The sequence below is a fragment of the Triticum urartu genome, chromosome 2 (genome assembly GCF_003073215.2).
Source record: "Triticum urartu cultivar G1812 chromosome 2, Tu2.1, whole genome shotgun sequence".
NCBI lineage: Eukaryota > Viridiplantae > Streptophyta > Magnoliopsida > Poales > Poaceae > Triticum > Triticum urartu.
Window position 1 is genome coordinate 81594626 of NC_053023.1, and position 14370 is coordinate 81608995.

A 14370-nucleotide genomic window follows, 5' to 3' on the forward strand; every position below is an offset into this window, starting at 1 on the left:
GGAAGACTCATTGAATGACATTGATTTCTCTTCTGTTTCAAGCAGGTACCTGTAGCGGCTGCTGCCTCTCGTACTGCGGAGATCTCTGGACTGAATCAAAGACTGGAGCGGGCCATAGAAGAACTTGGCCAATTGAAAATGCAGTTGAGGGATAAACAAGGTATGCACAAGCGTTGCACAAATTTATTGTGAAATAAATGTTCAGTATGAAATAAGCCGCATAATTTGTGCTAGGGGTTATGACCAAAGTCGAGGCCCTCAAAAGGGCCGTTGCCGAGGCCGAGAAAAAGGTGGCCACAGGGCGGACTCTTCGTGAGAAACACGAGGCCAGAGTTATTAAAGCTGAGAAGGAGCTGCAAGAGGCCGTGAGTAAATGCGAGACCTTGGAGCAGAGTTTAACGGAGAAAGAGTCTGAACTCACCAAGGCGCGTCAAGCCACAAGCGATGCCCGAGGGGAAACCCAAAGCTCCATGCAAGGGATCCAAGAGGCGAGAAAGATGGCGGCGGGTAAGGATTTTCCCATGTAAAGCAAGTACTTGAAGGGAAAACTATGTTTCTGATTTTGAATCCAGATTTCTCAGGTGTATTTGTCGAGCTACCTTGCAGCATATCAGATGCCGCCCAATTCTACCGAGCCGAAGAAAGGAACACCGCAGATAAGCTCTTCTGGTCGCAGTATTTGGCGCCGAATTATCCGGTGCCTTTTGCCGATCAACTGAAACAGCTGATCGAACTGCATAAGGCGACAGAACTAGCCATGAAAGATATGGTTATCTGGCTATGGCCTGCCGAGCCGATTCCAAGCAGCTACTTCGGGCTCGTGAGGTGGCTTGTAAGCGCTTGCCCTCGACTTGACGTCATCAAGCGGCCGGTCTGTATAGAAGGAGCGTGAATGGCCTTCACCCTCACAAAAGTGCACTGGGGGAAGATGGATGCCGAAAAGCTGATGACCGGAGGACCGCCAGAGGGGAAGGAGCACCGCCAGCCCGAATTATATTATGAGAGTGTCCTGAAAGGATCCTACCTTGCAGCGGAGCTATGTACCAAGGACATTATATTTCCATGAATGCCAATCATTTTGTCCTTTGTAATGTTTGAACAAGGTCGTTTATTTGTCGCCTGTTATATAAAAGTTTACCCTCCTGTGCGGCCGTTTTTATATTAAACCTGAGAGTTGGCCAGTCGTCGGCTTCTGCCCCCACGTAACAAGTACGGGGGTGTTCGAGATAAACCTGAGCACTCTTTATCCCAGTTTTGGGTCCTTCAAAGGAGGTGCTCAGCACAATGGACCAGGCAATCGGACTATAGGGCTTTATCACTCTCACTTAGCCATAGGAGCTTTAGTATGGTCAGCGCAGCCCCTTGTGTTCGGAAGACCGTACTAGGGGCTCTATAAGCGCCTGATCGGAGAAAAAACCGACCCATCGCACGCTGCATTGGTTATGGCATTATGCGGGAGAAATCCTTAAAGATTTTTTAACCGCTCGAACAGCTGACCAGCTCTCACCGTATCATGACAGTCAGTTTTCGGCTTTCTCTACTGAGGTGCTCATCCGGAAGAACCGGGACACAATTGCAGTAGTTCTCCTAGTGCTACCTTAGCCGATATAGTGGAACGTAAGGTACCAAAACATGGGAGCCAGGCAAACCCAACTATTGACCCAATACATGATTTTGAGCTGATGCATATAATGCTATAGGTTCGGGGTGCCAAACTTCCATGAAGGTGTTCAGACTTTTATTGTCGTGTTACGGGAAAAACGAAGCCCCTGGCATATTTAAGGCATATCGCTATGTAGGGATGCCACTTGACAAAATGATCAGCAGGTAAACGTCATATAAATCCACATATTGTATTTGAATAATACGTCTATGCATATGGGTACAAGTAATGTGATAAAAAGGGGTTGTGATAGCCGAACCTGCTGTGACCAGGGGGAAGAGGTTGAGTGCGGATACGTAATATAGCCGGACGGTCACTACGGGGAATGTCTAAGGATTCCCTAACGCATTCAAGCTGCCTCCATGTAGTCCGTCCTGGTCGGTGCAAAGCTGAACCTACGAAGGAAATATAAGAAATGTTTACGTGCCGGAGGGCGGTTGAACCGCTGAGTTCGGCCTGTCGTGGCCTTCGCTGGAGTGTTTAGTTGAGCTCTGGACGAGCTGGGGTATCCTTCCGCGAAGTAGTTCGGAGCCCCTTGACGGTGTCCGGGAGCCTGGACGTCGACTCAAGGTTCGGCTGCAAGGTGCTGCTCGTTGTTTTTGCTGCTAAGGTAGTGGTGTATTTGTTGGTGCCGAAGGAAGGTTCGGCCTTGCCATGAACCGTGATGACGCCGCATGGACCGGGCATCTTGAGCTTACGGTAGGCATAATGTGGCACCATGTTGAATCGAGCGAACGCGGTTCGCCCGAGCAGTGCTTGATGATCACTGCGGAAAGGGGCGATTTCGAAGATTAACTCTTTGATACGGTAATTTTCTGGTGATCCGAAGATTACCTCAAGGGCAATGGAGCCTGTGCAGCTAACCTCCATACCTGGTATGATGCCTCTAAAAGTGGCTTTAGTGGGTTTGGTTGCCGAATGATCGATGCCCATCTTGCGCACTGTGTCTTGGTAAAGCAGATTTAAACTGCTACCTCCGTCCATAAGGACTCGAGTGAGGTGGAACCCATCTACTATTGGGTCAAGGATTAGTGCGGCTCGATTGCCCTAATTGGCGTTAACCGGACGATCCGTGCGGTTGAAGGTGACCGGCCCTAGTTTATATTGTGGGACGGCTAGTTCCAGAGTCGCCATCCCTAAGGGTGCATATCTGGTCCGAGTTGGCAATTTGGGTGGTATTTACCATATTCACCGATTGAATATGGGGAAATTTCTTTTGTCCTCTTGTGTTCGGTGATCTGGGCTCTTCATCGCTATCGTCGCTTTGAGACCCCTCTTCGTCTTTGGCGCCTGCCTTGCCGGCTTGTTTGAAGACCCAGCATTCTCTGTTGGTATGGGTGGCTGGCGTTTCTGGGGTGCCATGAATTTGGCACTGGCGATCAAGTATGCGGTCCAGACTGGATGGACCCGGATTTTTATTTTTGGGTGGCCCTTTCCGCTGACCGGACTTTGAGCCCCTGAACCCGGCATTAACTGTCGTATTTTTAGTGTTTTCATCATATTTGCGGCGCTTGTGTTTGTTGCATCGTGGTTTGCCATTGCTATCCCTGGCTTCCGATATGCCAGGTTTGCTTGCTGTATTGGTACTATGAGCCAACCAGCTATCTTCGCCCGCGCAAAAGCGGGTCATAAGTGTCATGAGGGCTGCCATGGATTTTGGCTTCTCTTGGCCGAGGTGCCGGGCAAGCCATTCGTCATGGATATTATGCTTAAATGCCACTAAGGCTTCTGCATCCAGACAGTCGACAATTTGGTTCTTCTTGGTTAGGAACCAGGTCCAGAATTTCCTGGTCGATTCCCCTGGTTGCTGAGTTATATGACTTAAATCGTCAGCGTCCGGCGGTCGCACATAAGTGCCCTGGAAATTACTAGGAATGCCTCTGCCAGGTTCTCCCAACTTCTAATGGAGTTTGCTGGCAAGCTATTGAGCCAATGCCGAGCCGACCCTTTGAGTTTTAGCGGGAGATACTTGATGGCATGTAGGTCATCCCCGCGGGCCATGTGAATGTGGAGGAAGAAGTCTTCTATCCATACCGCGGGGTCTGTAGTACCATTGTATGATTCAATGTTTACGGGTTTAAACCCTTCTGGGAATTCGTGATCCATTACTTCATCAATGAAGCATAAGGGGTGTGTGGCGCCTCTGTGCCGGGCTATATCACGACGCGGTTCATACGAGTCTTGTCTGCCGTGTTCGGCTCGGCCGGATTTGCTTTTAGTGTATCCGGCGTGACGATCATCGTCGCGTGTTGGTGCGTGCCCCTGTGATCCGTAGATCGATCTTGCATGTTTTGCCTTGTTTTCCAATATGTCTCGCAAGTAGCGCGTGTTGCCCCGGGCCTTGGCAATTTTGTTTGATTGGCGGCGGGGTGCGGGCTGGACTTCAGGCTGAAATGCCTCTCTGTCTCGGCCACGAGGTGGCCCGTCAGCCGCATCATACGCTGGTGATGTAGGTTTCAATGCTTCCTCCTCGAGGTGAGGTAGCAACCTGCGCTTTGGGTAACTCTTGGAGGGGCGCTCGAGTTTGTATTCCTCGGCCGCAAGGACTTCGGTCCATCTGTCTGCTAAAAAATCTTGATCAGCTTGAAGCTGTTGTTGCTTTTTCTTCAAGCTATTTGTTGTGGCCATAAGCCGGCGCTTGAAGCGCTCCTGCTCGACGGGATCCTCAGGCACGATAAATTCTTCGTCGCCGAGGCTCACCTCGTCTTCGGAGAGAGGCATGTAATTGTCCTCCTCCGATTCTCCATCTGCTGCCCGCTCTGGAGGGCTAGCTTGTTCACCCTCCCGCTCTAAATCATGCTGGAGGGGATTGTTGTCGTCTTCGGCACTCTCCGGAGTGTTATTGTCTCTTGTGCCGGTATCACTACTTTTTCTATGGCGGGACTTAGAGCGGCACCGCTGACGTCAACGCTTGGGTTGCTTCTTGGAGGGGTCATCCTCCGTTGTCTCGTCGCCGTTGCCTTCTTTGGGGGTGTCCACCATGTATATATCGTATGATGAGGTGACGGTCCAGCGCCCTGTGGGTGGTGGTTCCTATTCGTCTCCTGCATCATCGTCCATACCGTCGATGTCTTCGGAGTCGAAGTCGAGCATGTCGGTTAAATCGTCGATAGTGGCTACTAAGTGGGTGGTGGGTGGGGAGCGAATTTCTTCGTTGTCCGCATCCCATTCTAGCCGGACATAGTTCGGCCAAGGTTCTCCCGACAAGGAGAGAGACCTTAATGAATTTAGCACGTCGCCGAAAGGTGAGTTCTGAAAGATATCCGTGGAGGTGAACTCCATGATCGACGCCCAATCGGATTCGATAGGCACGGACACAGGCGGCTCGGAGTCCGTGGCCGGAGACGAATCCAGTGGTTCGGCAACACGGCTCTCGTAAGGGGTGAAGTCAGTATCCGGCTCTATCGCCACTGAGAGTGCGGCCTCCATGGCGGGGTCTATCCACCTGTCCTCCGATGGCGCAATTTGCTCCGGATTGAAAGCCGGAGTAGTTGCAGGTGTGATCTCCTGAACATTGTCCGACGGCAGAGCTAAATCATGTTCATCGTGATCATGCGGCGCACCTGACATGGGATCGAATCCATCGAAGATCAAGTCTCCGCGGATGTCGGCAGTGTAGTTTAAGTTTCCGAACCTGACCTGATGGCCAGGGGCGTAGCTCTCGATCTGCTCCAGATGGCCAAGCGAGTTGGCCCGCAGTGCGAAGCCGCCGAATACGAAGATCTATCCGAGAAGGAAAACCTCACCCAAGACCGCATCGTTACCAATGATCGAAGGAGCCATCAAGCCTTACGGTGATGGCACAGTGGAACTCTCAATGAAAGCACCAATGTCGGTGTCAAAACCGACGGATCTCGGATAGGGGTTCCCGAACTGTGCGTCTAAGCCGTATGGTAACGGGAGGCAGGGGACACGATGTTTACCCAGGTTCGGGCCCTCTCGATGGAGGTAATACCCTATGTCCTGCTTGATTGATCTTGGTGATATGAGTATTACAAGAGTTGATCTATCACGAGATCGTAGAGGCTAAACCCTAGAAGCTAGCCTATGGTATGATTGTATGTTGTCCTACGGACTAAACCCTCTGGTTTATATAGACACCGGAGGGGGCTAGGGTTACATAGTGTCGGTTAGAAGGGAGGAGATCTACATATCTGTATTGCCAAGCTTGCCTTCCACGCCAAGGAGAGTCTCATCCAGACACGGGACGAAGTCTTCAATCTTGTATCTTCATAGTCCAACAGTCCGACCAAAGGATATAGTCCGGCTGTCCGGAGACCCCCTAATCCAGGACTCCCTCACCCACAATTCATCGGATCTTGACAAACACACCGCAAAAGAAGATTACATCGAATATATCTCCAAGAGAATCGAGGAGAACTTTGTATTGAGATCCAAAGAGAGAGAAGAAGCCATCTAGCTACTAGCTATGAACCCGAAGGTCTGAGGTAAACTACTCACACATCATCGGAGGGGCCATGGAGTTGATGTAGAGGCCCTCCGTGATCGATGCCCCCTCCGACGGAGCTCCGGAAAAGGCCCCAACATGGGATCTCTTGGGTACAGAAGGTTGCGGCGATGGAAACAGGGTTTCGTGGTGCTCCTGGATGTTTGCGGGGTATATGAATATATATAGGAGGAAGAAGTAGGTCGATGGAGCAACGAGGGGCCAACGAGGGTGGAGGGTGCGCCTCGGGGGGTAGGCACGCCCCTGCCTTGTGGCCGCCTCGTTGATTGCTTGACGTCCACTCCAAGTCCTCTGGATCACGTTTGTTCCAAAAATCACGTTCCCGAAGGTTTCATTCCGTTTGGACTTTGTTTGATATTCCTTTTCTACGAAACACTGAAATAGGAAAACAAACAATTTGGGCTGGGACTCCGGTTAATAGGTTAGTCTCAAAAATAATATAAAAATGTAAAATAAAGCCCGTTATCATCCAAAACAGATAATATACTAGCATGGAACAATCAAAAATTATAGATACGTTGGAGACGTATCAGCGCGCGCTCAGCATGAGTCGGAGACGGCGAGGCTGGAGTCGTACCAGTTGCACGTGTCCCTGAAGCGCAAGGACGACAAGGTTCGCGCGCTATCCGATGAGGTGGCCCGCCTCTGCACCGACGCCGAGGAGGCGTTCGCCACATTCTGGGGTAAGGAGGCCAGGTTCACAGCATGGATGAAGTCGTCGGAGGTAGAGCCCGCCACGTCTCGGTGCGAGAACGCGCGGCTCCTCGAGTCGCAGCGGTCCGGGCGGCACGAGGTGGCCAAGCTGCGGGACATCCTGAAGCAGGCCGTCAAGGACACCAAGTTCGTCAAGGAGGCGTCGGAGGAGGCGAGGAGAGAGAACACCATGCTCAAGGAGATGGTCGGGAGCAAGGACACCGCCGTCAAGTGCAACAAGGAGAAGCTGGAGTGCCTCCGGGTGAGCGAGGCCGCGGCACGCGACAACGTCAAGGAGCTGCAGAGTCTGCTGGTGGCCACATCGGTGAGCCCCACCCCCACACCGTCCGCGGTGGCAGGAGCGGGAAGGTCGTTTGACCTGGAGGACCTATCGTCGCTGTCGCCGCGGGCGCCGACGGACGGGATCGACGAGATCGCAGTGGAGTAGAGGGAGAGAGAGGGGATTGAGGATTAGGAAGAGAGGGGGATTAACTCGAGACACACGTCTCTAGAGAGCCACCCACGTGCGCCTCGAAGCATCCCTCAGGCCTGGCTCTCAGGAAACTGCCGATTCGGCCATTCCCAACGGGCCAAGCCCAGGGATGCTTTAAGAACCGTGCTATGCGGACTCAACAGTGTATGCGAGGAACCAAGCAAATGAGATCCAAAAAGATGCTGCACCGCGCGAGCCTGATTAGGTTCGATGAGGGCAACCAAACATGCCCTGAGAAATAAAAAAAGTCCTATGAAGAAAGCGGCCCTTTGCGTGAACGATCCATGTCTAAAGTAGGGACGAACAAATTCATTAATGAGATGGTCCGACTTCTTTTTATACAGCTAATTGAGAGGGACGAACAAATTAAAACAGAACATAGAGTAGCATCAAGCATACAAGTACATTGCATGTACGGCCGATGAGATGGCCCGAGTTCTTTATAAGCGACGATAGTGCAGCTATGGTAATTAGCACCGTTACCGGTACTTCTCCTAGTAACTCGGTCTCACGCAGGCCCCCCGCGTCGCCCCCACTCGGGGACTCGGGCGGGATCTAAAACCCTAGTCGCCGGGGGTCCCCATCCGTCCTCCCCTCCCTCCGCCGCCGCCGAAGGACGCTACCGGCTATAGCCCGGGGCTGATGGCGGTGGCGGGGTTTTCCCTCTTCCCTGCGTCGTGCGGGCGGTGCGGAGCCCTGCGGCGTGGGTGGCACGCCTATCTGGCCTGGCGGCGCGGCGGGCCTGCCTTCCGGCGGCGGCGCGGCGGCTGCCTCGGCCAAGGGCGGCGATGTTGGGGTGCGGCAGCCGGCCCTGCCTCGGGCTGCGTGGCGGTGTTCGGCGGCGGCGGCCGGGTCTGCGGCGACACACCATCTGACCTTGGATCAGCGGTGGCGGCATGGAGGGCCTGGTGGTTGGGTCGGCACCATGCGGGTTGTGCCCTCCGGACAGATCTGATCTGGCCGGTGCGGCCTGCTCCATGTGCGGCGGCTCAGATCGGCGGCGACCCGTGCACACAATATGTGATGGAGGTTCTTCGAGCGGATCCGGGTGAAAACCTTGTGCTCGGCTTGATGCCAAGACCGGCGTTGGTGGCACCCTGTGGTGCCATTACCTTCTTGAAGGCATCGCCGTGGAGAAGCTCTAGACCTCTATCCGCTACCTCCGGGGGAAACCCTAGATCAGTTGATCGGATGACGGCGGCGCGTTGGTGTCGTTTCCTCCTTGGGGGCGTCATTCTTGGAGGCGTACGCGGGTCCGAAGGACCAGCGGGCGCCTTTTTTGGTGGAGCGGTACTTCATCCTTCACATTGATGATGGCGGATCTCGGCGGCGTGGTGCAGTGGAGACTCGGCGCCCGATGCGCGGTGATGGACTCGCGCAGGTGGAGGTAGTTGTCTGGCGTCAAGGTGGCGTCGATGGCGGAGTGGCCTGACAAGGTAGAAGCCTCAATATCTGCTCTGAAGACAGACCTATGAAAGATGGCGGTGACGACACATGTGAGTGCGTCAGACCAGTTTATGCCCCAGACCCGGTATGTGGCTCGGCTGGGGCTTCTGCCTTTTGATGATAGGCTTAGGTGACTAGACCGGGTATTTGGCCCAGGTAGCACCCCTTCATCATATGGATAGGAGTAGTGGCATATGTTGCCAAGATGGCGGATTCAGGCATTTTGTTGTAATACTTTGTAAGGTCCTCGTGAATAATCAATAAAGTGGCCGTATGCATCTCCCAGATACAGAGGCCGGGGGTCATCCTCCTTTTCTAAAAAAAACCGGTACTTCTCCTGACCCCGATACCGAATTCAGCAAGATTTCCATCGTGATAAAACCTTACCTATCTTGTGCTACTGTTTGTGCAATCACATCCTTCAGTCCTAGCTCAGCCCATACTTCTTTTTCTCTACGGCAGGTGAACAGGCAATGTTGCACATCCTCCATTCCAATCAAACAGACCGGGCATTGGGGGCTACATGGGATATGACGTTCAGATCTATTATGCTATTTAATACCCCTCTAATCTTGAGCATGAATACCATTTGTGAGTAGTTATATTTATACTTGAGGCCACGGGAGAAGTCATGTTGCAAGTAATCTTGTGAATTTGATATGTGTTCAATATTTTGATGATATGTATATTGTGATTCGCTTAGTGGTGTCATGTGAACGTAGACTACATGACACTTCACCAGCTTTGGGCCTAAGGGAATGCATTGTGGAGTAGTTATTAGATGATGGGTTGCTAGAGTGAAAGAAGTTTAAACCCTAGTTGATGCGCTACTTCGTAAGAGACTGATTTGAATCCATATGTTTAATGCTATGATTAGATTTGATATTAATAATTTTCTCGTAGTTATAGATGCTTGCGAGGGGTTAATCATAAGTGGGAGGTTTGTTCAAGTAAGAACAGCACCCAAGCACCGGTCCATCCACATATCAAATTATCAAAGTAGCGAACGCAAATTAAACCAACATGATGAAAGTGACTAGATGAAATTCCGGTGTGTCCTCAAGAACGCTTTGCTTATTATAAGAGACCGTTTTAGCATGTCATTTTCTACAAAAAGGATTGGGCTACTTTGCAGCACTTTATTTACCATTGCCGTTACTTGCTCGTTACAAATTATCTTGCTATCAAACTACCTGTTACCGACAATTTCAGTGCTTGCAGAAATTACCTTACTGAAAACCACTTGTCATTTCCTGCTGCTCCTCGTTGGGTTCGACACTCTTACTTATCGAAAGGACTATGATTGAACCCTTTTATTTATGGATCATCAGTGGGTCACCGATCGTACTTATTTGCCCCAATAATTTTTATATATTTTATAAAATTTCTCCATGAAATTTTAGCTCATTTAGAGGTGTGCAAAATAGGTATCTCTGATATAGCTTTTTCAGGACCAAAATTCCAGCTGCCGGCAATCTCCCTCTTCATGTAAATCTTGCAAATTAAGAGAGAAAAGGCATTAGAATTGTATCACAAAATGTTATAGTGATAAAAAGCCTTATAAATAACAGTAGTAAAACATGATGCAAAATGGACGTATCAACTCCCACAAGCTTAGTGTCGGTGTCAAAACCCGCGGACCTCGGGGTGGGGGTCCCGAGCTGTGGATCTCAGATCAAGGGTAAAAAGAATGAAGGAGACGACGTTTTACCCAGGTTCGGGTCCTCTTGATTGAGGTAAAACCCCAAGTCACGCTCTTGTTTATATTGATGAAGATGTATCAAATACAGAGTTGATCTACCTCGAGATCGTAATGTGTGGTCTAATTCTAGGGTTAGGTGAATGATTTTGCATTGATGTCCCCTCTACGGGCTAAACCCTATGGCTTATATACACGCCAGTGAGGGTATCTAGGGTTACATGGTCGGCATCTAGGAGCAAGGCGGCATGAGAGATCTTGGAGTATACGTCAAGTCTTCGGTGGAGGTAGTCTTGATCACGCCTCCTGTGGACGGCCTCCGGAGTCCATCTTGAGTTCGAGCGAGGGCCCCTCGGCCTAGCCTGAGGAACATGGGCCGACTTGGTTAGTACCCTCTTATCTAGTACACCGTCATTAGCCCTCGAACTGGTCTTCTATGCCGAGGACGACTTCAATAACAACCTCTGATCCGAGTCCCTGGCTCGACAGACGAGTTCCACCTTATGATCCTTGGACCACTCCTTCAACGGAGCGATGTCAGCCGAGGCCCAACCGAACTTGTACCATCTCCCCGAAGAGATCGGATAACTTAGCCTCGAAGGCCAACCATCTCGCTGTGAATAGTCCTACTTAGTTTGACAACTTCACCGAAACGGCTCACCCCACGACAAGTCGAGCAGTTACTGCTTCCCCCAAATCGCGGCCCGAGGCAGACTTTTTACTGGCATGTCCCATCGAGGTGAAGGTTGTGCCCGCTTTCTCAGATATATCATCAAGATTTTGTTTCTCCCATATGCTTAACGGCATCTTTGGTGGGAGTGGTGTGTTTATCGGTGCAGTAAGACTGTAAGAGGGACTCTTGGCCTTTCACTGGCCTATAAGAGCAAAAGGGAGGATGGTGCAACCTACTACGCTCCCATTCTCCTCATCTACTGCTTCGTCTAGCTCCAGTGCTCAAAGCAAAAGGGATCGCGACAAATTTGGAATTTGAAATAATTCAAAACAATTTTGTGAAATATAAAATCTTTCTACAAATATCTGATTCAAAACTTCCTCATTTACAGCTAAAATACATACGTGCTTTATAATGATAACTAATTTTCAATCATATAACAGCATCGTGCACATACAGTTCGATCTCGGCAGAGACACAATTTTCATCTAAAATGGCCACAAAAATGACTTACTATCACACACACACTCAAGTGCAACACACAGTCTAGTGCACAGAGTATATAAGAAGGATGAGTAATTCGGAGTTTTGAGCCGTCGAATCCACAAAGGCGAACTGAGAGATAAAAAAAGTCGCCTGTGGAGAAAGCGGCCCTTTGCTTGAACGATCCATGTCTAAAGTAGGGACGAACAAATTCGTTAATGAGATGGTCCGACTTCTTTTTATACGGCTAATTGAGAGGGACGAACAAATTAAAGCCGAACATAGAGTAGCATCTAGCATTAGTACATTAGCTGATGAGATGGCCAGCCCCGGCGCCGGCCACCTCATTCCAATGGCCGAGCTGGCGCGGCGGCTGGTGGAGCTCGGCTTCTCGGCCACGATCCTCACGTTCACCAACCTCTCCGCCCCACTAGATCAACTTCTCCCATCCCTCGCCGCCTCCGTCGCCACCGCCGCGCTCCCCGCTGTCCGGATGGACGACCTTCCCGCCAACGCCCACGACGGCCGCGTGCTCGTGGAGCTCATTCGCCGCTCCCTCCCCAACATCCGCGACCTCGTCCGCTCCATCAACAACTCTAGTACCGGGGCCGCCCGGCTCGCCGCTCTGGTGCCGGACTTCCTCTGCTCCATGGCGCTGCCCATCGCCGCCGAGCTCGGCGTCCCCGGCTACGTCTTCTTCCCTAGCAACCTGGCCATGGTCGCCCTCACGCGCCACATCGTCGAGCTCCACGAGGGCGCCGCTTTCGGCGAATACCGCGACGTTGCCGTGCCTCTCGAGCTTCCCGGCGGAGTGTCGCTGAGCGGCGCTGACATCCCGGACGCGTTCCGCGGCAGTTTCACCAACCCGCGTTACTCGAAACTTGTTGAGTTGGTCCGGAGCTATGGCCTCGCCGACGGCATACTGGTGAACACGCTCTACGACATGGAACCTGCCACCGCGGAGGCGTTCGAGCAGCTGGCGGCGGAGCAAGCTGCTGGCGCGTCAGCGTTTGCGTACCCGCCGGTGTTCCCCGTAGGGCCGTTCGTCCGGCCGCCAGATCCCGACGAAGCCGCCGGCGGCGCGTCGACGCCATGCTTGGAGTGGCACGATCGTCAGCCGACCGGCTCTGTGGTGTACGTCGCCTTCGGGAGCGGCGGGGCACTTTCTGTGGAGCAGACGGCCGAGCTCGCGGCTGGTCTCGAGGCGAGCGGCCAAAGGTTTCTTTGGGTCGTGCGGATGCCAAGCCTCGACGGTCGCGGCATCCGAGACGATGACGATCCATTAACGTGGCTCCCCGAGGGCTTCTTGGAGAGGACGAGGGGCAGGGGCCTGGCCGTCGCGGCGTGGGCGCCTCAGGTGCGCGTGCTGTCCCACCCTGCGACCGCCGTCTTCGTGTCGCACTGCGGGTGGAACTCGACTCTGGAGAGCGTGGGGTCCGGCGTGCCCATGCTCGCGTGGCCGCTGTATGCAGAGCAGAGGATGAACGCCGTTATCCTGGAAGAGAAGCTCGGGGTGGCGCTGCGGGTGCCGGCGGCACGAGAGGACGATCGATGCTTCGTGACGTGCTACGGGATCGCCACCGCTGTGAAGGAGCTCGTGGAGGGGGGTCAGAAGTTGTGGCGACGGGCCGAGAACCTGCAGAAAGCGGGAGCACATGCGTGGTCACCGGACGGGCCGTCGCGCCGGGTGCTCGAGGAGGTCGCCTTCAAGATGAAGGCGGCGCTTGGCAGAGAGAAGTAGACGCGGCTCCCCTAACGTGCCATTGGCACACCGACACGGGGACCCGGGCCCATGCGTCGATGGCTCCATTTCAGGGGTGCAGTACGGGAGTGGATCCGGCTCCGAAAGAAGTAACAATTGCACCTGAATAACATTTGCGTCATGCGGATGCCACTAAATCTATCCACTTCCATGTAATTTTCGCAATAAACACCAATGACCGATTTTTTGATCAGTTGGGCCCATCTATAAACGGCTAGGTGCTGACATGGCATACAACTGTTAACATCGTTTGTCGACTGTTAATTGGACGTGGGGCCCACCCATCACATGTGGAGCCAGCCACTCAAGTACTCAACTTAGGCTGATCATAGTGGGGAGTAGATTTTTTTTGAGGCAGGGGAGTAATTTATATTAGTGTCATGGATATGACACTAGTATAAGTTACTACCTTCATAATACAAAGTACTAACATAATACTAGTGCCATATATGACTTCATTTATTAGCTTGTAAACTCATATTGTCTTGGAAAACCCTATATTACAGTAACATATTATGTTACTACTTGTCATTAACTACTTGCCACATAGGCAAAAATTCCTCGGAGTGCGCTATGTTACTACTCTGCACTGTGTGGACTTTCTCTACTCCAGACTTTCTCTACTCCTACGGACATGATTACTTCTCGGAGTAACTTAATAAGGCTAGTAATTACGGGATTAGTTTTACTAGCGTTGTCGCCGCAGAGAAAGTCCGCACGAAGATAGAGGACGGAGGAGGAGAAATGCAGTGCGCGCGCCATGACAGCATCAGTGCAGTAGGACGAGAGAGAGAACGTCGAGATGAATGACGCTGGAAACTACTCCGGTGTAGTAGGACGCGGACAAGGAGGTCAAGAGGAACGATGTCGGCGTCGAGAGGGACGAATAGGAAGGCTATGAGGCAGATGACAGGAGAATAAATACAGTGTGCATGCCATGACGGCGCCAGTGCAGTAGGATCCTGGAGAGAAGGCCGGGATGAACGGCGA

The 14370-nt window shown here is 52.1% G+C and overlaps 2 protein-coding genes across 2 annotated transcripts in view; both read left to right on the forward strand.

The window, feature by feature from the left end:
- LOC125535172 (myosin-4-like) overlaps positions 1-7272 on the forward strand; it is a 223438-nt gene extending 216166 nt beyond the window's left edge. The window contains exon 5 of the mRNA XM_048698218.1: positions 6665-7272. Coding sequence (XP_048554175.1) covers positions 6665-7272 — 608 coding nt within the window. The remainder of the gene's footprint in view (positions 1-6664) is intronic.
- Positions 7273-11900: 4628 nt separating this feature from the next.
- On the forward strand, positions 11901-13573 carry LOC125541118 (hydroquinone glucosyltransferase-like). The gene has a single exon (XM_048704595.1). The coding sequence runs from the start codon at positions 11938-11940 to the stop codon at positions 13357-13359; it is 1422 nt and encodes a 473-aa protein (XP_048560552.1). The 5' UTR covers positions 11901-11937; the 3' UTR covers positions 13360-13573.
- Positions 13574-14370: the final 797 nt, after the last annotated feature.